Raw genomic sequence first — 25,979 nt, 5'->3', positions numbered from 1 at the left:
ATTAACTGAAGCTCTTGACCGGTATCGGCATGATTTTATGCATCGTTCTGCCGCCACATGATTGGCTGATTGTGTAACTGCGTAAATGAGCAGGTGTACAGGTTTTCTTATTAAAGTGGACGGTGAGTGTACATTATTCTTGTTGTAGTTGGGATATGCTGTGATAACGGTAGCCAGTAGGGGTAGCTAATATCTAAGGGAGATGTAATATCTACCTGAACAACAACACCGTCATGAAAATATTATGAATTTGCCATAACATTTTCATAACAAGACTATATGAAACTCTGTTATGGTTATGAATAGAGTGACTGTACATAATTATTTTATTATGAACTCAAAAAGTTACTGTTTTATACAGCAGACTTTAATATTAAAATTGCAACGAAGTACCAAATTTAGGAGACTCAGCAGAGAATTATTTTAAGTCTTCACTACTATTCAGTTTTCCAGTTAACTTCACTTAACCATTAATTGTTATGTGACAGACAATGGCCTCCACTAATATTGCCACCCTTGGTAAATATGAGCAAATAAGGCTGTGAAAAATTGTCTTTATTGTTGAACCTTTTGATGTTTTGTTAAAAAAAATTCACAAAAAGATTCTGCTCTCAGGGATATCAAACAATTGCAAGCAAACAGGTTTATCCAACAAAAAATATATTTGTTAAATATAGGTATGCAACAATTATTGGCACCCTATGAATTTATATGAGAAAAATATATTTTAAGTATATTCCCATTAATATTAAAAAAAAAAAAAAATTCAGTACACCTGGGTGACTAGGAACAGGAAATTCACTAATGGTGGCTTAGTAGTTAGCAAATTTGCCTCACACCTCCGGGGTTGAGGGCTTGAATCCCACCTCTTCCCTCTGTGTGCAGAGTTTTCATGTTCTCCCTGTACTTGTACGGTTTCCTCCCCCAGTCCAAAGACATGCGTTGTAGGCCGATTGCCATTTCCAAATTGTCCATAGTGTGTGAACGTGTGTGTGATTGTGCCCTGTGATGGGCTGGCCCCCTGTCCAGTGTGTCCCTCACCTTGTGTCCCGAGTTCCCTGGGATAAGCTCCAGGCTTCTAAGCGACCCTGTATGGGATAAGTGGTATAGAAAATGGATGGATGGATGGATTGCTTTTTACCACTTTGATCTGATGTCTCCATGATATTACCTCCTAATGCTTTAATCCAAAAAGTGGTGTTGAGTGCCTAGTAAGCCAAACACAAATACTGCTTTGTATGAATAAATTTTAAATGTATTTGCAAAATAAATCTGACATACAAATATCCACTTAATCAATATGACGATCATGGCAAATACACAAAGACATGATCAATATTCAATATTATTTTCACACCTAAATTCAATAGTTCACATGGTGGAAAAATAAGGACACAATAAAAGAAAAAGAAAAAAAACATGTAGATGACAATGGAAGGAGAAATAATACTACAGCACCATTTAAGTATGAACTCTGGTTTTCAAAACATGTTTTTTTTTATCTTTTCCATTCCACCGGCAGACATACTGATATGTAGTGCTTCAATCGTTCAAGTCCTTTACAGACTGTCAGTCATTTTTCAGTCTTACAAACACACGTGGTGTATATTTATATTGCAAACTGATGATACAGAATTTATGCGCAATCAATAAATTGCAAGCATTTTTTTTTTTAAAAAAAGGGAAAAAAAGACATTTGCATATGAAAGCTGACAAACATCTAAGTGCATCCACACATTTATACATTAAACAAACTTTAATTCAATGTACACTCAGTAGACATCATTAAGTATAGCTACTCTAGTTGTACCTAATCATCAACATATTTTGGTACTATAGTTCAAGAGCTGTAGTTGAAGAAAGAATAATTAACCTGTGTGAAAGGAATACCAAAAAGCCCCTAAGCATAGCAGGAACAGAAAACGGGTACAGGCCTCTAAAACATCACCAAGGAGGATACTGGTTCTGTTCATGTGTAGGCTGCAAGTAGTTAATGGATTTGCAGCCCAGTAGTATGACAATCTTACTTCAAATGTAGTTATTTTGTCCATATGCATATAATGTAATCCCTCTGTGGTTTATCCAATAGAGAGGAACATGCCTTCAAAATAAACAGGATATTCTTCACTTTAACCTCAGAGCCATTGTTTCATTTCAATCCCAGTGTGCTTGATTACAGAGCTAAAGCAATTGTCAAAGTTCTGGCAGCTTGTTATGCATAGCCATAGAGTAGGTGTACCTAATAAACAGGCCACTAAGTGTATATCAAAAAATATGAATGAATGCTCTTTTAGGATTATTTCATATTGTTTTGATTTAACACATGGCATGTTTTTTTTATTAGTCATCATCAGCATCATTTTCCCCCCCGGCTCTCTCGGTGTACCTGTCTGCTCTTGCTCTGTATCGAAGCAATACATCTTGTGAAGGTGGCAGGATGCCAAGGCCGGCGCGGGTACGGTCTGGTGAAAGTGTGTCATGAAGCTCACTGAGTTGTAAGTCATAGTGCCACAGCGCCAGCAGGAGAAATTGCTTTATTTCATTCATGGCGAAGAAACGACCCGGACACTCGCTGGCACCAGAACCAAATGGCACAAGGTAGTGCTTCAGCTGTCGGCCATTTTTGAAGAATTGGCTCTGCCTTTGACCTTCCTCATCCAAGAATCGGTCATACTTGAACTCCTGCAATTGCATAAAAATTGCATCACAAAAAAAGAATGATCACGGCCACCTTGATCTACCACATGCTTGTAATATTTCAATGAGAGCCATAGAGCAGCTATGTACTGAAATGATTGTAATGTACATGTGCAATATATGTAAGGGTTAAAAACAGCAAACACGACTCATACACTATGTTTACATGCACATCAAATATATATTCGGGTTGCAGCCATATTCCAAATACGATGTTTATATGCGTACAGGCATTGCAATATTCCTGTACACATGGTGGTTGTAAGTATTCCTAGCTATGCATTTGCTTTTCCTTTCCCGCTGTTATTTCCCGGGAGACTCAAGATGCTGTCGTTGCTATCCACAATTACTCTCGGACTGAGCATGTGCACACATCTGCTTTCAGTGGATTTTCTGACTAAGGTGTTTACATGTAACAAATTTACAGTTAAAACAGGCATATTCCAGAGGTGGGAATCCGAATTTGAGTAATCAGAATATCGTCTTACTGAACCGGGTGGTCGGATTGCAGCTCAATAATATACATGACTCAATACTAATTAGAATATTCCCAAATTCAGATTATTATCGGAATATTGATGCGCATGTAAATGTAATCACTGGCACAAATGCCCCAAAGATCCCAGTGTGATGAAAATGTAATGATATGTATTTTAGATATTATACATGCCATGCCTAGCAGCAATGACTGTGATATTTCAGTCAGAGGTATTCATTAAGCAGATTGTGTTTTTATGAGTAAGCTAGTATTTTTCACTTGAGAGTAATGCATTGTGGAGTATTTACCAATGGGTTCGGGTAGATGTCAGGGTCTAGGTGTATGAGTCGGGGGTAGAGAGCAATGTAATCTCCTTTCCTAATAGCTGCCTCTTGACCTGAGTCCAGTGTCAGAATGAAGTCGTCACTTGCAACTCGGATCATAATGGAAGCACTTGATAGACGTAGAGCTTCCTTGATAATACTCTCTGCAAAGTAAAAGCACACTGATGGGTTAAATATTGGTTTAGTAGAAATATGATATTCAGTATTTACCTTAAAATATTTACCACTATATTACTGATGCTATTTTGCAACGGTTTGAGTTATTTGATGGAATATTGGATCATAAAAAAGTCCATAAAGTCCAAGGAATTATATCCCTCACTCTCATAAATAAATTGGGGTTTTTCCTATCAGTTTTACTGTAGTTTCAGAATCATTCGGTGTAAATGGGCCACCCAAAATTTAGTATTTGTAATTGATCAATGAATAAAAAGTTAACAAACAAGCAAAGACTTAAGCAACATGCAACAAAATAGCATATAACGTTCCCTTTAGAATTTCTTCTTCATCTTCGGGGTGAACCTGCAGACAATTTCTACACGGTTGTGTCAGTTTTGTTAGATTCGATTTTAATGGCCTTCCACAAATGATACACATAACGTCACAGAGCCGTGTATTAATATGAAGTGGGTCCTAGCTTTAAGACTAACTGAATACTAAGTGCAATGGATTATCACAAGAAACTGAAACTGAGTTATAATAGTCTGTTGTTTGTTTTTTTTTTTTTATATCCTATCTATCTGTATCATTTACCCTCCCATTTCCTGTTTGGCTTCTTGTCATTGTTAGTCTGCTCTAGGACTGCAGTTAAGTATTCAATTCTGCCTACAGAAAATCAGCATGTTGGAACACTTGGCTTGGCTGTGAACTAGCCTGCTTGATATATTAAGCATGAATCCTAAGGCATAAGCAAGAAGCTTTTTCAGAAAGTTCATTTGTCTCTTAATTTAGTTCTTCACTGATGACCTCTATACAACCACCACAAGCCCAAGGTGAAACAAATTTTTTTATAATCTACAAAAGAGCACATGCTTCCAATTATTCTTTATAAAGACAATCGCTAATTGAGGCTTAATCTATTCATTCCTTACTTCCTGTTATTCATGTACAGAATTGTTACTGTTCATTTTCCATAGCTCATGTGACATACAGACTAAATGTTACTGGCTGCTGTAAAAAATAAACCAGAAAGTGTTCAAAATGAAAGCAAAACGTTACTTGACATTTACGGTCTGCTGTTTTTACCAAGTGTATGCAGTCAGTGTGAAACTCTTTTAAGTAGATTTGGTTCCTTATTGATAGTTATGAAGCACATTAGGAGGTTTTTCCTGACACTTTTTTTCTGTCATAATCTAGGATGGAAAGCAGAAAGTGCCTATGACGTTTTCACATTATTTTTATTTTATTGCACAAAAAAGTGTATTCTATTCAAATTATCATTTTATAATTTTAGTTGCTTGCTTTCCCATCACTACGGAAATACTTCAGAGTGAGTCAGTCTGTTCCGGTGTCTTTCACTCAAAGCTCTACGCTTACTATTTGCAGATGGTCCCAGATTGCAAGACTATTTTCATGAATGACACATAGACTGATGTAATCCTTTTTGATGTTTCTAGCATTTTAAAGTGGAAATGTCTCACTCACAACAGCTTTGACTAATGTTGACTAATGTTTGACTCATGTTCAAATATTCCTATGTTGTACTAAAAGTTGGGTTTAATGTAATTACACTAATTCTTTTTTTTAAATAAAGTTTATTTAGGTTAATAAGGAATTGCGTTTCCATTACATTTTGTGGGGGTAAACTTGAGGATGGCCTTTTACTTTTATGTCAAAAAGACCATTGGCCCATTGTCATGTCCCAGAGTGTATTATCAATAATAGGACCTACCAAGCACAGTCATGGATTCCAGTTGCTCTTTGGACAGGCAGATTGGTTTGTCATTTGGTAACTGTGCCAAGATCAGGTCGACCTCTTTAAGAGCCGCAGCAAAAGCTTCTGGATTTCTGAGAGCCAGGATACATGCCAAACAATATCAGAAACCAATCCTAACCAATAATGTGTCATTTGTCAGCACAGTGTGTTTGCTGTGTACCTCAGTGTGTAGTAGAGACTCCAAAAGGCGGCGGGCAGTGTGTTGGCCTGTGAAGCCCAGAGCATGCATACGTGTGTGCGTGCTTTCTCCGTCTCGTTCAGGTGCATGCGATCGAAGGCGTCCATCCTGCGCTGAATCAGATCCGAGATGCACATCCTGTGATGAAGCTCCCGGTGCAGTAGTCCCTTAGCTAACGCTTCTCTAGCCCTCCATGCACGTCTGCACAGCGCGATAGGCACACCAGCCGCCAGTGCAGGAAAAGCCCCGTCAAACGCCAGGAAATCTCGCTTTACCTTCTGCATGCATGACCCAACAGCTCCCATTCCCTCTGGCTGAAGAAGCCCTGCCTTCTTACCAAAAAGAGTGACGAATCCGGCCTCAAACATGATGCGCGTGGTGAAGCACTGTAAACCCTCCTCTTTCCAGCGGTTCTCACTGCACAGGCACTGCTGGAAAGCAGTCTGCAGGTTCCCAAGCATGTTCTGGCTTAGTTGTTGAAGAGGTGGACCTTGTAGTGTTTGTCTGAAGAGCGAGTGCACATCTCGGTAACTTTCACTTAACAGTGGAGATGTAAAATCAGTATGACCAAACACCTGAAAAGGAGATATTTGAAGGTAGGGAGAATAGTAAAAAAAAATAAATTATATGTATATATATATATATATATATATATATATACTATGTATCTAATATGTCTAGTCTAAATATAAAATGCCTCATATTTAGTGTCTGGACTAAATATATCACTATCAGTACTACTCACTATAAGTACTACTGTTCTATTACTTTACCAGACATTTCAAAATAGCCTCTTAAAATCTTCAGAAGAACACTGTCATCAAATTATTTCTCGCAAATAAGGAACAAGAAACGTCATAGGAAGTATTTCATTCAATTTTCACAGAACCACTTGCTGCGCACCCCTCAAAGCTGGGGCGGTGTTTCTGAGTACCCATTACTAGCATTACTAAGGCACACAATTGGGTAAAAGTTGAGGGGTATAAGAGATGACGTCATTCAATGTTATAATTAACTTGCAGGGGAAATCTATTCAACAGAGGCACATAGAACTACTCATTCACACATTTTCGAATCTGCAATGCCCCTTTATTGCATGTGTGCCTCACCCGCTGAGAGAAACCCATGGCGAATTTGTGAAAGTCGAGGTTTTTCCCCTGGCGCATCACTGCGGAGAAGGAGAAAGGATCTGTGACGAAGGTGAAGTACTTCCCCACAAGCTGGCATGTAAAGATGTCTCCATTCTTTTGTTGAGCTGATTGCAGAAAGCCCAGTGGGTTTTTACCATATTCCAGAATTACACCAAAAAAAGGCCAACCTTTCACCAGTGGAGGTTCTTTTGCTCGCCTGCAAACAGACATATGTTTCTGAATTTGAAGAACAAGAAATGATCTTACTTCCTTTTATAGAAGATAATATATTTATAATTATGTAATTATGCATTATAATATATATATATATATATATATATATATATATATATATATATATAAATAAAATTAACTATTTATGGGAGACTTTTGGTGCTCCAAAAGTATTCCTACACAGGGGAAATTAACTTTATTAACTAATTTACAAAGCACCCTCTACACAATTGCCATTTCTTTGTGAACACACACATCTGGTGTTATGCATGTAACTGCATGTCCATCACAAGCTTGCGACAGCTTCCTGATCCAGCCACGAGAATGATTTCAATATGTTCTTCTTTTGTCAAAGGCAATCATAAAGGCTATCTAAAAATATCCATAATATAAAAATAGTATGAACAATTTGGATGACATTTTGCTAAAAAGTGTTAATTTCCCCTATGTTTCGAGACTTTTGGGACACCTTGTATAATATACCTATATTATAAATATTATATAAGAAAAATGAATGTAAACACATACATCAATTCCCCCTCACTGTGGCTTGTTTACATTGCCAGTGTGCTTTGTTTGGATTCATGTCTTGTCTTCACCCATGTCCTTGTCTCCCTCATGTTTCTTGATTAGCCTCATCTGTTTTCAGTTTGCCCTTTAATTAATTTGTTTATTTAAACCCTTGTGTGTCTTTGTTCGGGGTGAAATATATGCTCAGTTTTGTCACTGTATGTGTGACTATACCAAGCATTTTGTTATAGATTGATTCTCTGGTATTGAACTGCTTCTGTTTGTCATTTTATGCCTTTGCCTTGCCTGATTCAGTCTGTCTGCACATCGCCTCACCATTTACCTGTTTGACTCTGAAGCTGCCTTTTGCATTGGATTTGTTTAACTGTTTTTTATTAAAGCTGTTATACCTGCAACTGCATCCGTCTTTATCTCTGTTACAAAACATCAATAAATAATAAACATCAATAAACATCTACTGATCAGAAGGTCGGGGGTTCAAGCCCCAGCGCTGCCAAGCTGCCACTGTTGGGCTTGAGCAAGGCCCTTAACCCTCTCTGTTCCAGTGGCGCTGTATCATTGCTGACCCTGCACTCTGACCCCAGCCTCCTGGCATGCTGGGATATATGAAGAAAAGAATTTCACTGTGCTGTAATGTATACGTGAGCAATAAAGACTCATTGCACTCAAAACAGTCAAAGTATCATTATTGATCTGAGTGAGAAGCCATGCATTTTCTAAAGGCCAGCGTTCACAGAGTGAGCTCCCACAATTAATTGAATCCAGATGTTTTTGTATATTTAGTCAAACCTTGCACCAGAAGTATCGGAAGATAAGAGTAAATTCTAATCTATTACATATCATCAATTAGGCCAACCGGACTAAATTAAACATCTAGTATCCCAGAAACATGAGCGTGAGCATGACTAGATGAGTGTGAGGTGGGAATATACCCTGAATGGGATGCCAGTCCGTTGTAGGCATATCGAGTTTTCAAATATGATTCAGCCAAATATTTTCATAATGTAGGTTCAACTAAAGTACAGCTTCAAATTCTAGGAAGATTTCTCAAAACCAAAGGGTCTATGGGGAGGAATGTAGTCCCCCAAATGATCGCTCTATGAAACAGATTATATAGTTACGAAGTTACATAGTTGCCTATGTAATTTAATAACACACATTTCACAGCATATGTTCAAGAACCTGATATAAACAGAATCACTAAGCAATACTCAATATACTGGCATAAGAACATATCTGTAGGTAAAGAGATTTTTATTTTAAAGAAACAGTAACATTGTGAGCATTAAGGAGTAAAAACACAGTGGAATCTCATGCTAATTTTTTTAAATTTTTTTTTTACAACTTTCAGATTTCTCTTTTTCATGTCTGAAAGATGCCCTGAGGAACGTACCTTGTCCTAGACCCACAAGCTCTCAATAACAGGAACAACACACCAACGGCAAGAAAGGCAACGAGAATCCATGTAGCCATGCCTAAGCTCTGTGTGTTTACTCCCACTCTCTCTTCTCCATTTGCTCCTTTTCTTTCTGTCCCATCTGGCTCTTTTTAACCCTCTAAGAGCCCCTCCTGCTCACTGTAGGAGGGGCGTTATTGCATCCTGTGTTCTGCCTCTGATTATGAAATCAGCTGAAATGAAACACCCATTTGTATACAGCTCTTAGCTCTTTAAGCCTGAGTGGAAGCTGTGCCTCTTATTCTTAAAGAAACAGTATTATATACAATTCCAATAAAGCCAGCTCATGTGGACTGGCAGATAAAGAAAAGTGTAGATAATGTAGACAAGGCTAGGATTTGAAGAATAACAGGGAAATTACAGTGAATGCCAAAGCCTGGTAATTTTTCTGCCCCTCATTTAGGCAAGGATGTAAAAGGGACAGAGTCACGTAATCATAGAACAAAGCCAGGTAACACATTGATAACATGTCTAAATATTACTTCTATTTTTCTGCAAAACACTGGTTTAAATATTTTCAGCATTCCTCTGGTGAATATTTGGAGAACGGCATAGAATATCCTGTCTAACATGGTAGAGGACACATGTACAGGGCATCCCAAAAGTCTCCATATATAAAGTACTATGTAAACCAGCACCACATCAGCTGGTGTTGACCACAGCTCGGTAGGTCCTCAACACTTCCAGTCCTTTTGAATTTGTTAATAAGTTCAGCGACAGTGTTATGTGTGATGTGCTTGGCAAGCTTCCTGTTAAAGTCCCATCGCAACCTCGCGACAGATCCCCGATCCCCAATCCAGCCATGAGAATGATTTCAATACTTTCTACTTTTGTCAAAGGCGTTCTTAAATTTTATTTGGGAAAATGGAGATTGGAGTATGGAGATTTTTTGGACTGCCTGTAGAGGATCTTTCATTTCAAACTCCTTTGTATAATTTTGGGAGCTTATGTATGTGAACTGCCCTCTGTTATCTCATCTACCAAGTTGTCTAACATGTAAATGTCTATATGATTTATTATTTTCCACACAAACAGGTCTCCTCAGAGGAAACACAGGGCTGTTGTGTTGTTTTTATTGAGCCAGTGAAGGAAGAAATAGACCAGTGGTTCTCAAACCACCAGATGGCGCCAGGCAGGCCGCGTAGAAATTCTAGAACATTATTTTTAAAGTGCACCTATTATGCTTTTTCAAATATTACCTTTCATGTAGCTGTTTGTGAATATAAAAAGTCTGCAAAGTTTAAAAAAAAATCAAAGCGCAGGACAAATGGAGTTATTGACTCCCAAAAGAAGGAACCGATTATGAACAGCTGAAACGAGTCGTTAGTAATTCCAGACTCACTTCCTGCACACACCTACGTAGGTTTGTAACAAAAAGCCTAGCCTCTGGTCTTCATCGGCTGCTCGCTGACAGCGGTAGACCAATCACAACAAACTGGGAAATCTGACCAATCAGAGCAGAGTATGCTCTCTGAAAGGAGGAGTTTAGAATGAATCCTTTAGAATGAATCATTTAACGAGTCATTTGTGATACTGGGTGGGGGGGGGAATAATGCTGCAGTTTAAATTATGAGCACATTAAAGTGTGTTTTGACCTTGGATGCATGTAAATCTATTGTATGAGACCGCTAAAACAAAATTAGGCATGTTTCAAAACCATAATAGGTGTGTTTTAAAAAGTTAATGTATGTAAGTCGGGATTGTTAACCTTTGAACTAGGACATACGTAAAAATTAGAAATATTAGTAAATTAAATCACTTATACACAGCACCCTAAGACACACCAAACAGAGACATCCATTGATATACTACTTTATATCAATGGATAGTATATCGACTCTACGGGGCCATAAAGAGGTGCACGCCACACAAAGGGGGTCTCACGCTGAAATAGTTTGCGAACTACTGAAACAGACAACAATAATTTACAAGGATGCAATATAGCAATTAATAATATTTTTTTTAAAAAGCACAATGCCAAATTCAATTTCAGATTCATTAAAAAGTCATACTCTAATTATTAAGAACGATTCAATTAAACAAGTTTATAATTTTATCCTTCCCCAAAATGGGAAAAACATTAACATTAGCCCACTGTGGGCTCTAACATGCAGGTAAAATATAAAATATCATTGAGTGTCACCTCACTGCATCACGGTCACATGACCACCTGCACCTAACGAGCCCTTATGTGTATACTAGCCACAGTTTGCACTGCACTCCTTGTTTTGTGTTTGTTTTTCTCTGCCATCATTCCTGTCATAGGGTTCATGGTTTTTGTTTCATGTTTTTACTTTGCCTTAGTGTTCATAGCTTCTTTTGTGTTTGTTTTCATTATTATTAAACTCTTTATCTGCACTTGCATCTGTCTCCGCCTCTAAATTGTGACACTGAGACTGTCGTAAACTTGACTTTTTTTTAGATTTAAACTCCCTGTCTCTGGAGATTCATTACATAATGTGTAATTTGATCCGTCAGATTATGACGCACTGAAGCAGAAGATTTCAGCTCAAGCAGCTTTACTGAACTCCTACTGTATGTAACACATGGGCCGTGTAACTGCCACTGTGGAGGAAATGCTATGAGTTCCTCCACTACTAGAGGCTGAAGAGCAACCAGACCTTCATCCTCTCATTAGCCCCTTCAACACCACCAACGCTAGAGGGTTTCTGCTCTCTGGAATGCTGAATTGGGCCTTTCTCTACCAGAATGGCTTTGCCGGTATGCAACCTTCAGCAGTCAACTATATTAGCTGCTCCACATGACTTTCAAGAGCTGTATCACTGCCTGTGCAACTGCACCAAATATGAGAAAAAGGGGGATTTCCAGTTTTTACAGCAGCAATTGACTCGATTGAGAACTTCATGTATTGAGCCCCGATGACGTAAAATGCAAAACAATAAGGTCAAGCCAGCCCTCTTCCTCATCTTCAAATGTCAAGAATGCAGAGATTCTTGACATTTGTGAATTTCTATCATGAGTTTATTAGGGTTTCAGTTTGATAGCAGCTCCACACACTCCTTCCAAGTTCTCCAAAGTGATTGTTCTGGACTGGAGAGATAGATAAAGCTTTCAGATCGCCCAAAAAAAACCAACAACTTCAAAAACTTATACTTATTCAAATGCTTAACTGAGCTTAATAGTAGAAATCAATGCTTACTAATGAGTATGTTTGTAACCAAGGAGGCTAGTATGCAACATGGTAGTCTGTGAGTGTGCAAGTATGGAAGAATGATAAAATGCAAGTATGCTAGTATACAAGTTCTATAGTATTCAAGTATGTAAGTATGCTAGTATTCAAGAACAGAAATATTTTAGTATTCAAACCAATTAATGTGCAAGTATGCTAGTAAGCAAGTACGCTAGAGAGCAATATGTTAGTATGGAAGTTTAAAAGTATGAATATATGCTAGTATGTGTGTAGGCTGATATATCAGTGCAGAAATATGCTCATATGCAACTATAGAAGAATATTAGTATGATAGTATTCAAGTATGTTGGTATGCAAGTATGTTTGTAAGCATGAATATACTGTAAATATGGTAGCATGCAAGTGATGTAATATGGAGTTATGAAAGTATATTGGTATGCTAGTATGCAACACTGTAGTACACAAGTGAGCAAGTATGTTAGTACACAAGCAGGGAAGTATGCAAGTACACTAGCATGCAACAATTGGGCTACTGAGCAAGTATGCTAGTGCGAAAGTATGTTAATTTTAAAGTTTAAAAGCCCACAAATATAGAAGTACACCACTATGTAAGTACTGAAGTATGCAAGTACAGATGTTAGTACGCTAATATACAAGTATGTTAATAGCAAATAAGGAAGTATGCTTGTATGTTAATATGCCAGTACAGAAATATGCAAGTATGGAAGTATTTTAGTATGTAAGTGAGCAAGTATAGGGATGTATGTTAGTATGATAGTGTACAAGTATGTTACTACAGAAGTGGGTTAGTATACTAGTGTAATGCAAGTACATCCCCAGTTCCGAAAAAGTTGGGACAGTATGGAAAATGCAAAAAAACAAACAAAAAGAGTCATTTGAAAATTCAGTTCACCCTGTACTATAGTGAAAACACATTTTTAACACATTGTTTGATGTTTTATATTGTGAATTTTATTTATTTTTGAAAATATACACCCATTTCAAATCTGATGACTGCAACACACTCCAATAAAGTTGGGACAGTCGACTGTTTACCACTCTGTAACATCATCACCTTTTCTTTTAATAACACTTATTAAGCATTTGGACACTGAAGACACCAGTTGGTTAAGTTTAGCAAGCGGAATTTCCCCCATTCATCCAATATGTATTTCTTCAGCTGTGCAACTGTACGTGGCCTTCGTTGCCTTATTATGAATGTAACCTTTAACAGGGCCACCCTGAGATTTTTTGTTGAACATGAATACACTAATATTGACGTAATTGTAGTATATGACGTCAAATATTGCCAGTGAAAAAAAAACAAAACAATTGCCTCTGTAGCCAGCTTGAAAGTAGAGAATAAAGAAAAATCACAACTCTCTGGTTGTTTAAGTGAATTTTTCGATCACTAAGTGTAGTATATTTTATACAATTGTTTTATTTTTGTTCATTTTCAGGAAGCGTTCTAGACTTGCCTGTATAAACCAAGGGTGTCCGATCTTATCGGCAAAGGGCTGCTGCGACTGCAGGTTTTTGTTTCAACCAACCAGACCTGATTCCACCTGTACCCCGCCTGGACCACACCTGATTCCACCTGTACCACACCTGGACCACACATGATTCCACCTGTTACATCAATTGATCTTGGCTCTCAATAGACTATCAGGTGTGGCTCTACAGTACTTCTGTCTTAATACGAAGGTCAAACACACACCTACATTAAGCCATAAATACTAGTAACTACAATATACTGACAAATGTGGTGTTCCTCAAATGAATTGATGAGTAAGGAAACTATTTCAGTACATTTAAATGGTAGATGAACTAGCTTTCACTTTTCCCTAATATGTACTCTAATCCACCAAATGATCATTTCTTTTTTTTTTTTTGTCCTTTCACAACTTTAAACACACACACACACAAAACAGCTCAAGTCATCCATCCATGTTCTGTACCACTTATCCTACACAGGGTGGCGGGGGAGCCGGGACCCTGGAGCCTATCCCATGGAACTCGGATCACCCGCCATCGCAAGGCACAATCACACACACGTTCACATGCCATCATCAGCCTACAACATAGGTCTTTGGACTGAGAGAGGAAGCTGGTGTACCCGGAGGAAAACCCCGAAGCGCGGGGAGAATATGTAAACTCCGCACGCGCACAGGGCAGAGGCGGGATTCGAACCCTCAACCCTGGGGGTTCAAGAACAAGCTTATCCGCATATATAAATCAGACACCTATCAGTTCGCCTCTCGCGAAGGACTGAAATCACACAAGGGTAGGAATCTCGTGTTAATCTTACAACTTTGAGCTTTCACTTGTTCCCGGTCCGAAAGAGCTGAAGAGTTTACCTTGTCCTCGACCAGCAAACTCTAGATAACAGGAAACACACGCCGACCAGGAGAAAGGTAATGAGAATCCATGCAGCCATGCCTAAGCTCTGTGTTTCACTCCAGTTACTCCCACGTTATCTTCCCTGTTGCCTATTTCCTTCTGTCCCGTCTGGTTGTTTTTCCTTACATTGAGATCAGTCCTGCGCACTGCAGGGGGCGCTGTTTCACTTAGTTATGCAATTCTTCTGTACTGTATGACAGTACGTGTTATATACCGCATACTACTTCTCACAGAAATGTGCTGTAGAGTATGTAGAGTAAGCAGTGTGTGTGTGTGTGTGTGTGTGAGAGAGAGAGAGAGAGAGAATGACTGTTTCAGACTGCACAGTGATGTGACTAGCTACCTTTCAAACAACTCAGTTTTCAGTTACTGTGGCCAAATGTACAGTATGTTCACTTTTAGTTGCAGTAAAACATGATGCAACGATGCGGCAGAGAACAAATGGCTTAGCATACATTTTTTTGGAACAGAAGAAGCCAAATTAACCCACCTTCCCAACACACACATTTTTTTAGGACTCAATAATTAGGTGCTTAAGAATAAAACAAAATCTTTAAGAACAACTGAGGATACTTAATATACCTGATTTTTCAGAGATCAGGAAGAAAAAAAATATTGTAAAATATAAATGCATTATTATTATTATTATTATTAAGCAGCCAAAACAAAACATTCACAGCCTGTGTTGCAGATGAGCTTCTTATTCTGAAGGACAGGAAATTATAAACCATTCTGATAAAAACAGATAATCTAAGAGAACTGATAAAACTAGTTAGCATGGATGGTTCTTTTTAATGACTTGAATTACACTATATGGCCAAAAGTATGCAGACACTTGATTTGTGGTTCTTCCCCAAACTGTTGCTACAAAGTTGGAAACATGCTACGTTTGCTGTAGTATTACAATTTCCCCTTCACTGGAACTAAAGGAGCCTAAACCATGCCCCTATGTACAAAGTGAGGTCATGGAGAGGAGACATGGTGTGCCAAAGTTGGCCTACACAGATCCCTGACTTCAACCCCACTGAACTCCTTTGGAATGAACTGGAACACTGACTGTACCTCAGGCCTCCTCACCGAACACCTGATCTCAGTAAAGCTTTTGTGGCAGAATAAGCAAATCCCCACAGCCACACTCTAAAATCTAGTGGAAAGCCTTCCCAGAAGAGTGGAGGTTATTATAACAGCAAAACAGGCACTAAATATGGAATTGGATGTTCAACAAGCACATACATGTGTGATGGTCAAGTGTCTACAAACCTTTGACCATATGGAGTAAACTGTGAATAATATTAAAATAACGAATAAACCAAGGTCTGGTAGATGTTTTCATTAATTAGTTTGTTTGTTGTTCAATTGATTATCACTGAGCAGGAGTAACTGGTGTGCTTGGGATATGTTATGACTTAGTCCACATTCCACCCAAATTTTTGCCATACTAGAATTTGGCATTTCCTCTTGTTTACTGTTTAATCTGTAGGCTATGAATAATATTTTATTGTTCATACTTTAGAATCAGCATGTGCTAATTCCTACTACAAACTGAAACATGTCTCTATGGTACTATGATACTAATTGTCACGTTTCAAAGGTAGATGCAGAAGCAGTCACAGATTTTAAATGTTTTATTAAATAAACCAACAAAACACAAAAGATACTATGACTAATGCAAAACACAGTGGCAGGGACTAAACATAAACTAACAGGACCAAAACACAGTAACATGGACAACAGTAGTCTAAGACAAACATAAGACAGGGAAGCAGTGCAAACAATGGCTATATATAAGTGTGCTTGTTAACAGAAACGTGATTCAGGTGCAGGTGGTCATGTGACATTGTAGTACAGTGCAGTGGCTGATGGGAACTGAAGTCCAGAGTTACCTCCTTGATATATGACAGAAGATGGAGGCAGAGCGACGTCCTCAGCGAAGCAGGATGGCAGAGCGACGTCCTCGGCCGAGCAGGAAGGCGGGGCGACGTCCTCGGCCGAGCAGGAAGGCGGGGCGACGTCCTCGGCCGAGCAGGAAGGCGGGGCGACGTACTCCGTTGGGCAGAAAAGCGGAGTGCCTTCCTCAGCGGAGCCAGCAAGCACAGCAGCGTTGTGCGCGGGGTTGGCAAACAGAGGGGAGCACTTGGGTATATAAGTACACGGAGCAACGTCTTCAGCCAACCCTGGCGACTGAGCGACGTCCTCAGCTGACCCAAAAAGCTGAGCAGCATCCTCAGACGAGCAGGGAGGCTGATTTTCATTCTCCGCTGACTCCGTTTGCTGAACTAGATCCATTATAGGGGAGGGAGGGAGGGAGGGTGGGAGATGGTACTAGCCCAGACCACCGTCTCCCACTTGTACCCGGACTCCTCCTCCTGTTGGCGTGGCATAGTCCTCCACGAACATAGGTGGTAGAGTGAAGCCCAGGTACTTCAACTTATACCCGGACTCCTCCTCCTGTTGGCATGGCATGGCATAGTCCTCCGCGAACACAGGTGGTAGAGTGAAGCCCAGGTACTTCAACTTGTACCCCGGACTCCTCCTCCTGTTGGCGTGGCGTGGCCCTCCGCGAACACAGGTGGTAGAGTGAAGCCCAGGTACTTCATGGCGATCTGCTGCTTCCGATGTAGGTCTTACGTTCTGTCACGTTTCAAAGGTAGATGCGGAAGCAATCACAGATTTTAAACATTTTATTAAATAAACCAACAAAACAAAAGATACTATGACTAATGCAAAACACAGTGGCAAGGACTAAACATAAACTAACAGGACCAAAACACAGTAACATGGACAACAGTAGTCTAAGACAAACATAAGACAGGGAAGCAGTGCAAACAATGGCTATATATAAGCGTGCTCGTTAACAGAAACGTGATTCAGGTGCAGGTGGTCATGTGACATATTGTAGTACAGTGCAGTGGCTGATGGGAACTGAAGTACAGAGTTACCTCCTTGATATATGACACTAATCATGGAGCAATGCCAGAGAGCATGTCAAGTCACGCATTATTCGGCAGACGTTGCAGTATTCCAGATAAGTCCAGAATAAGTCACATCTCCGAACTACACAACAAGAGCATTACCGTCTGCTAGAATGAGTTGGTCTTATTTCCCAAATGAGCTTTTCTTTAGAAGCATAAAGGAATTTAAGCCACTCAGTTTTTGAACTGATATTATTATGGATATTATAGATATTATTATACTGTTTAACCTGAATTTAGGCTTTTCCAATTTTTTAAAAACCTACAAAAAGTGCAGGCCTCCATGTCTCCTGTTTTAATATCAGTCAGAAATAGATAGAAAGCCTTGAGAGATCAAAATGATGTCTAGTTCATCTCCAGAATGTTATGGTCATTTTAAGGTCTTTTAGCTTGACATGTTTGAAGAAAGTGGGGTTTCATATAAGTTAGCTTTTGGATTTTTTTGGTACCTTTTTTCGGGAATGATTTAAAAAAGACCCAATACCTGTCCCCTTTTGCCCCTTGCAAAAGCTTCTGAAATACTTAAACCAGCCCGTCTGGAACAAACATCCACACCAGGGTAAAAGTCACAGAGACGATATTTGATGTGAATGTAAGCCTGTGTGTGATTTTATGCTTTATGATTTTATGAAAAATGTGTGATTTTATGCTTTATGATTCATATGCTTCATCTTATATCATATGCTATATATGCCATATAAAATCATATGCTTTATGATTTTATGAAAAATGTGTGATTTTATGCTTTCGCTGCCACATGATTGGCTGGTTGGATAACTACATGAATGTTTACAACTGTGTTACACTGACATGGGAGGGGCTAGGGGTGTAATAGGACACATTACAAAGATTCTTCATGAAGAATAAGTGTGAACATTAATCAAAGGTGTTGACAGAGCTGGAGTTTGAGATTGAGAGAAACCCCAATACAAACAGGAGTGACACTATGACTTAAGGAGTGCCAAGAATGACTCAGGCCATGATGTAACCAGCACTACACCAAAACCAGCTCCTCTTGTCTTTCACTTATATATTTATAGTAGTCATTGTCCTTTTTGCTTGTGCTTGTATCACACATATGCTGCATTTATTTAGTATAGGACATTGAGTTATGGTGCACCATTATAAAATTAGTTTATTTCAGTTTTAGTTTATACTTCTGTGTGCTATTTTGTGAACAATAAGTCTACATTACAACAAAGTAATTTTACTGGAAAATCTTGGTGAAACAATGGCTTTGTCATTCACAGTCTAAATTGCATGTGTCTTGTGAGGGAAATTATTAATTTGTACTTTGTAATAATTTTGTTCTGTTCATGTTCATCAGTGGATAACACCTAAGAATGTCATGTCATTTAGATCAGTACAGAATGTTTATCTGCATACAGAGACACAAACATGTTTTTCTGTTCAAGGTTCGTCTGCACATTTGCTAAGACCCTGAAATAAAGCCCGTTTGACCTGCCTCAAACTGCTCCTTATTGGTACATAGAAGTGTATCGTGCATGCGCTTCATATATGTATATTACATATTCAGCACAAGCGCAGGAGAGTGCTCTCATTCTTCCTCCTGTATTCATCCATCCATCCATCTTCTACCGCTTACTCCTTTTCAGGGTCACGGGAAACCTGGAGCCTATCCCAGGGAGCATCGGGCACATGGCGGTTACAGGGTGCCAATCCATCGCAGGGCACAATCACATAGACACTCACACACCCATTCATACACTACAGACACTTTAGACATGCCAATCAGCCTACCATGCATGTCTTTGTACTGGGGGAGGAAACTGGAGTACCCGGAGGAAACCCCCGCAGCACGGGGAGAACATGCAAACTCCGCACACACATGGCCCCAGCGGGACTTGAACCCTGGATCCTGGAGGTGTGAGGTGAACGTGCTAACCACTAAGCCTCCTGTATTCATCTCTCTGTAATAAAACTTCTTCACCTGAGAGGAGGAGTCTCCGAGTGTTGTCTAATTTCCATGACATTATGTCTTATATTACATTATGCTACTCCGCAGTCAAATTCTCAAATCTGATTGGTCAGAAGGTTTTGATTCATTTTCACCTCTTCACCATTAACTTTATTTAATATTCAATTAATTTAACAGCACGGCTTAGACAGTACACAGCAAAATCGCCAGCGTTGATTTAACACCCACAGTGTTGAATTTACACCCTACAGTGTTTATATATGTCCATTGGACACAAATGAACACTCTGGGTGTTAATTCAACACTAGGGATTTTACTGTGTAGTTCCGGCTGCAAGGTAATTTACTGATTTAAATAAATGTGCTAGTTCTAGTACGTTATCTTTTTCTATAACAGCTGTTCCTTTAAGTATTTCAACATGTGAAAGTCTACAGCAGGAGGTTTCTCAGTAAAATGACAAGATCTTTTTATTTATTTATTTTTTTTATAATGTAAGTAAAAACAGGAACTAACTTGTTCTGCAGACTTTCCAAACATTTAACATAACTATAAAAGGATAATAAAAACATTTGGGAGGTGCTGCTATAGATAAACAATCCACCCACCATAACCCACCATGTTTCATCTTCACTTATAATATTTTTATTCCTCAGTTATATCAAACATCCATATCAGATTCCATATCAGATTTCACTTGGCTTCTCACTTTGAGAAGCCAAGTGAGAAATCCTGAATTTAAAAAAGTCTATATCTATCTCACTCCAGCAAGAACGTTTACTCACTTACTCATTTCAGTAACCACTTTATCCTGGTCAGGGTTGAGGTGGATGTGGACCTTATCCCAGGAGCATGGCGTGAGGCAGGAATACACTTTGGATTGGGCACCAGTCTGTTGTAGAGCACCATGCACACACACATTCACAAAATCATGCACACCTAGGGCCACTATATCTTACACATTTGATCCTCCGGCATGTTTTTGTGAGGTTTTTGGAGAGAACCTGGAGGAAAACCAAACAGACACAGGTAGAACCTGCGCAGAAACATTATTTTATTTAGTAATGGAAATTGTTTTTCACTTGAAAACAATTAACATTAACAAGCACTGGATATAAAGTAAAGCGACGCACTGCTAGACATTCATAAAATCCTTAAGTCGTCTGTGGTTTGTCTCTGCTTTTGACGTGTCTTACTTACATAACTATTGACAGTTAAAATGGTTGCATAAACCTCACAAAATTACATTGAACAAAAGCTGGCCTCTGTGAGAAGACTGTTTTGCACAGTCTGATATTTGAAGGAAATTGCTTAATGTGTGTTGAAAGGGTCAGCACACACAACCTGTAAACATCACTACACTAATGCTTAGACACTAGATGGAGACAGAATGCTAATAAATGTGGCAAATCACTTCTGTGTACAGCTTTTAGTATCTACAGTACTGTTATACGGTGCAAGTAGTGTACAGTTTTGGGTTGAAACATACTGTAGCAACATACCACCGTAACACTAACCATAATTAAAAAGAGAGTATCTGCTCCAAAGCAGATACTCATAAACCTTCATAATCTGAATCTGACATGTTAGCTGGAACTGAAGCAAATAATTACGAGATGGTCCATCAGCATCAAGAATGTCTTGTCTTATGTATGTCTTATGTATATGTGTATGGTGAGGTAGTGTAGAATGAAGAGCTTCAAGAGGTTCAAAAATTATTAGGCCTAATCATACTTTTCGCATTGTTGTTTTACCTTATATTTAGCATCCATCCATCTTCTACCGCTTACTCCTTTTCAGGGTCACGGGGAACCTGGAGCCTATCCCAGGAAGCATCGGGCACAAGGCGGGGTACACCCTGGACAGGGTGCTTATAATTAGCATATAGATTAAAAATAAAATAGAATACGTGAATTCAAACCTACGGCAAGACATAAGTTTCTTTTATGTTGTCCTCTCATTGTCTCAAAGAATGTACAGTCAAAAATAAAAATATTGCCAACCTTAATGTGAACCTGTGAAATACAGGCATGTGAAGAAGTAAGTACGCCCCATGAAAAGTTGACACTTTTTCAACATATTTGGACATACAGCTATCCGGTCTTCATTTACACAATGTTGGTAGCTAAAGGTGATATAATGTATCCACTCAAACATTGCACAGTTGAAAGAATTCTGCATGGAGGAGTGGGCAAAAAAATTTCTCCCAGTAGATGTCAGAGACTGGAAGACAGTTATAGTGAACACCTACATAAAGTTGTTTCTGCCAAAGGAGACAATACCAGCTACTGAAGCCAGGGGTGTACTTACTTTTTCAAAAGTTATTTAATTAATTCGTTTTGGAAATTTAAACAAATGAGTGCAAAGTCAAATTCCCATTGTTTTTCGTTCTATTATACTGTATACTTACATACTGTTTAACTGAAGATCTGTCACTGGTGTGTCCATATAAATAAAAGAAAATAAAAGAAATAAAAGAAACATTCCATGGGGTCTACTTACTGTTTTGCATGACTATTGTAAGTAACAAACATTAGACACAGCTTTTTAAATAAATTTGACTGGAAATTAACAGGAAAATTATTTACATCTACCTACCCTTTTTATAAAAGTATTTTCTTCAAAAACATACAGCGCATGCTGCAGACATTGAACCTCCTTTGAAAAAAGAGCCTTCTCTGGCCTTTCCTGTACAGAGTGTCACTGTTATCTGTCCAGTCCAGCTTGGTGTTCAGGTAATTATAGCAATGCACCATGCTCACATCCTCTCCCTTGATGGTTACTGTTTTTAAACAGGCTCCCCAATACACCAGGAATCCACCAGCAGTTCCTGTCTCCTGCTTGTGTTAAGCTGCAAGTGGTTTCCCTTACGGAAACAAACACAAATATTCACAAGTGATTGTGTTTTTCACATATGACATCATGTGAATAATTTGTGTTTACCCATGACAAATATGTGAAACAGCATGTAAAGTGAATGCAATTATTCACGTGACGTTAAAGTCCTCCACCAGCCCCTTGTACTCTCAGTCATATTCATTGTGGGTGTAACCTATAATGGGGAAGCCATCTGAGAACTTCTGCAGTTGGCATTAGCTGGTGTCTGATGTGTAGAGATGAAGGGGAATGGAGACAGGTTGGTTTCCTGAGGCCCCATTGCTGCTCACCACTGCCTCCAACACACAGTTCTGGAGACTCACAGATCTGCCCTGTTGGTCAGATAGTCCATGACCCAGGAGACTTTGTGGGTATCAACCCGCATTGTGCTGTTTGTTCCCCAGTCAGAGAGGTAGGATGGTATTAAAGGACATGATCTGGACAGTGGCTTGGTCCAGGTATATTTCAAAATAAAGGCAAAGAAATTCTATTACTTTTTGAAACTTCCTCTCAGCTTGTCGTCCACGAACTCTTATGAAGATCGACAGCATCATGAACTCTGCTATGTAGCGGGACATTGAAACTTAAAACCTGGTTGCGTCTGCTATCACATTGAGATGTGTGCCAATGATGAGCCCAAGCATACATCCAAATCATCACATGATCCATGTATAACAATGACCATGTCACTCTCTGAATTAAAAACCTAATGAAAACCTGTGACCTGAAATGAAGAGGACAGTCTGCATGTGCAAACCTGAGAATATAAGAATTGGACCAATATTCTGCTCCTGAACTGGTAAAATAAGAAAACACACTAAATATATAAATCAAAACTTAGTTGAACATCTTTGGATCGTGAAGGTTCTTTATATACAACTAATTAGGTTGTGAAAGGCGAAATCTAATTTAATCAAACTCTTACTTATTTTCTGCTGAAGTCATTTCAAGATTATTAGAAATATATACTTCTAGCTGTGTAAACTGTGCATGGTGTGCACTTGATCTGTTTTTCTCAGTTGGACACTTGTAATTCCCATAATTTGTTATGATTTGAACATGCCATTTGAACAGCCCCTGCTATACACTCATTTTCTAGTTGACTGAATACTTCTAACTAACTCCCTGTTTTCACCATTTTCCTTCCTTCTCTTGTTTATCCTGATAGTTTCTCAGGGTCTTGTTTGCTTTTTATTAAGATACTTAACACCTGATTCATGATTGTGATAAGCACTGAACTAGAAATGCTGCAAACAAAGCTGAATGGCAAATTGTACAGCGTAGCACTAATTAAAAATTTAGTTTCAGTGCTTCTGAGTCAGTGAGTGGAGAGAGTGATATCTGAGCACTTATTAGACTGATTAAATGATGATTTTGTCATGCACAATCAACTGTGGTATAATACTAGAATATTTTATTTCAATTTTAAGTAAAGTCATTTTTGTTGTTACTTAGTGAAAGTAAGTCATGGGCATAATAGAATAATAATACAATCAATCAACAATCAATCACATATCAGAGTAAGGCATATCTAGGTGACGAAACTACAGAATATGTCTTTATTTTTGTCCAATATAATTAAAAAAGAATAAGAATAGGGTAGCCAATCACATTTTGGCTCTGGTGAGCAGAGATAGGACACATTCAATTTATTTAAATGTCTCTTGGAACTGATTATTAGATGGAAATTACTAGCTACACACAAGCTAGCTGCACCAACACCACTGGCCCATTCCTTTTAATGGCCATTTGAGTGCTTGACTTTTTTTTTTTTTTTTTGCCTTGTTGGTAGCTGTGATTCTTCTAATCCTAATTATTTCTAATCCTACCTCATGTTTTGTAGTTACTCAACTTGCTATCTAAATGGTGTCGTAATTTTTATGTATAATTTTCAAGTAGATTACTGTCATTGTGTACTTCTACTGTTATAAAGTAAATTTGAATCATTTGATTATAGTTAGCAAGACAGATTGCTAACTAGACTATTTTGCATTACGAAAAAATTACATTACATATTGTGTGTCACCCGTGAGACTGCTGGCTAAATCAAACATGTCCAAATATATTGGGTTATACTATAATATTAGGCATATTTCATGTGAATCTTTTTTTAATTACATTTGATAGTTTTGTACATTATTATTAGCTAGATAACAATGTATATTAAACATGCTAATCAAATCCTAAGTTCAATAGTTAAGAGCTGGGTAAGATATAGATTGCCAGAGGAAATGACTGTTAACTATTTTCAGAAGAGGCGAGACAATGCTAGTGTTCATTTTGCTAGGGATTCATTGTATCAGATATTAATGTCAGAAATTAATCAGAGGATATTTTAATGAGAAAACTGACAAACTGTCAAGCCAACTATAGTTAGATTAAGCCCTTTAGGCAGAAACAGATATACAAACGATGGTTTTAATCATTGTTAAATCATTGTTTAATTATATCAATGTTGAAAACCTAAACTTAAGCATCATATAAATAATGAAAGAATGGCTCACCTCACAGTCTAACCCCTAAATACCCAATATTTCCTTATTACACTGAAAAGAATGCCATCTTATTAAGTGAAAATATCTTGAATACAGTCACATTTATATAGCATTTCCTATTACAATGATTACAATTAACCAAATATAAGATTATTAAACCCATTATTAAACCCATACTAATTTTACTCATTTCAAATCATCTTGTTCTATTGGCAGTTATATTTCTGTAATCCGAAAAATGATCCGTCAATAGAGTAAAAGGTTGAAAGATTGAAATGAATAAAAGCATCTAAAAACAGGTTGGATAATCTTATGTTTGATTTATAGCTTTATTTACAGTTTTATTTGATTTATAGAAATATTAAATAAATTCACCCATATATTTACTTGCTAATATGTCATTTTTTGGAGTGTATAGATACTATTTCGCTCTAAGGATAAATATACACAGTTCACTAAGAATAAATTAATAGTGATTTATGCAAATAATCTTGTATGAATACATGTGTGGAAGATTATGGATAGGTGCAGCTTTTTATCATTCGTGCATAACCAGCGAAATCATCATCAGTTGTAAGACTTCCTACCAATACTTCATCAGATCTTCTTGAAATATCGACATGTTCTTACAGTGCCAGTTAAAATGAGCGCATACTTTGCCCAGAGCTCGTGCGATCAAAGACTCTGAGTGTCAATATTATGTGTGTAGTTCTGTGTGAGAATACATACAAATATGAAGCAACATGGCTATTTCACGAAATTATTTTTATGCATCCTGCTCAGAAAAAGATTCTCAGGCGTTCAATCGTCAATTGACGTTTTTTTTCTAATCTAATCAGATGTCTTTCATGTGATTACACTGAGATCTTTGATCAAATGTCTTTAAGCTGATTAACACCTTTCCACATAGGAACTAAATCTGTAATACTCTTTAACAAGTTTTTCCTTAGTAATAAATAGTTGCCTGTGTTTCCCCCTCACCTAAATTCATAACCATATTGATGCCTTTTCAGCTGAGGTTGAATGACGCAGTGCCCATCAGCAAATAGCAGTCATTTTGTCCTAATGGTTATTAGATGTTTTGATAAATGCTTCATGTCAGTAAGTGAATAAACATAATATTTTAAAATGTTAATAATATGGAATAAATCTGCATATACATGT

At 38.1% G+C, this 25,979-nt stretch overlaps 1 protein-coding gene across 2 annotated transcripts; it reads right to left on the bottom strand.

Annotated features, from left to right (window-relative positions):
• Positions 1–75: 75 nt before the first annotated feature.
• LOC128609893 (cytochrome P450 7A1) lies at positions 76–14,745 on the bottom strand. Of its 2 annotated transcripts, none has more exons than XM_053628758.1 (6): positions 14,493–14,745; positions 6,743–6,980; positions 5,616–6,208; positions 5,411–5,526; positions 3,484–3,662; positions 76–2,682 (listed from the first exon to the last, which is right to left on the bottom strand). In XM_053628758.1, the coding sequence occupies exons 1-6, from the start codon at positions 14,570–14,572 to the stop codon at positions 2,341–2,343; spliced, it is 1,548 nt and encodes a 515-aa protein (XP_053484733.1). In that variant the 5' UTR covers positions 14,573–14,745; the 3' UTR covers positions 76–2,340. The 2 variants fall into 2 exon arrangements, with proteins under 2 accessions (XP_053484733.1, XP_053484732.1); XM_053628757.1 differs by lacking the exon at positions 14,493–14,745 and adding an exon at positions 8,922–10,206.
• Positions 14,746–25,979: the final 11,234 nt, after the last annotated feature.

Source organism: Ictalurus furcatus, chromosome 7 (genome assembly GCF_023375685.1).
Source record: "Ictalurus furcatus strain D&B chromosome 7, Billie_1.0, whole genome shotgun sequence".
In the NCBI taxonomy this organism is placed as follows: domain Eukaryota; kingdom Metazoa; phylum Chordata; class Actinopteri; order Siluriformes; family Ictaluridae; genus Ictalurus; species Ictalurus furcatus.
The sequence above is the reverse complement of the archived record's forward strand: the minus strand, read 5'-3'. Positions and strand labels throughout refer to the sequence as shown.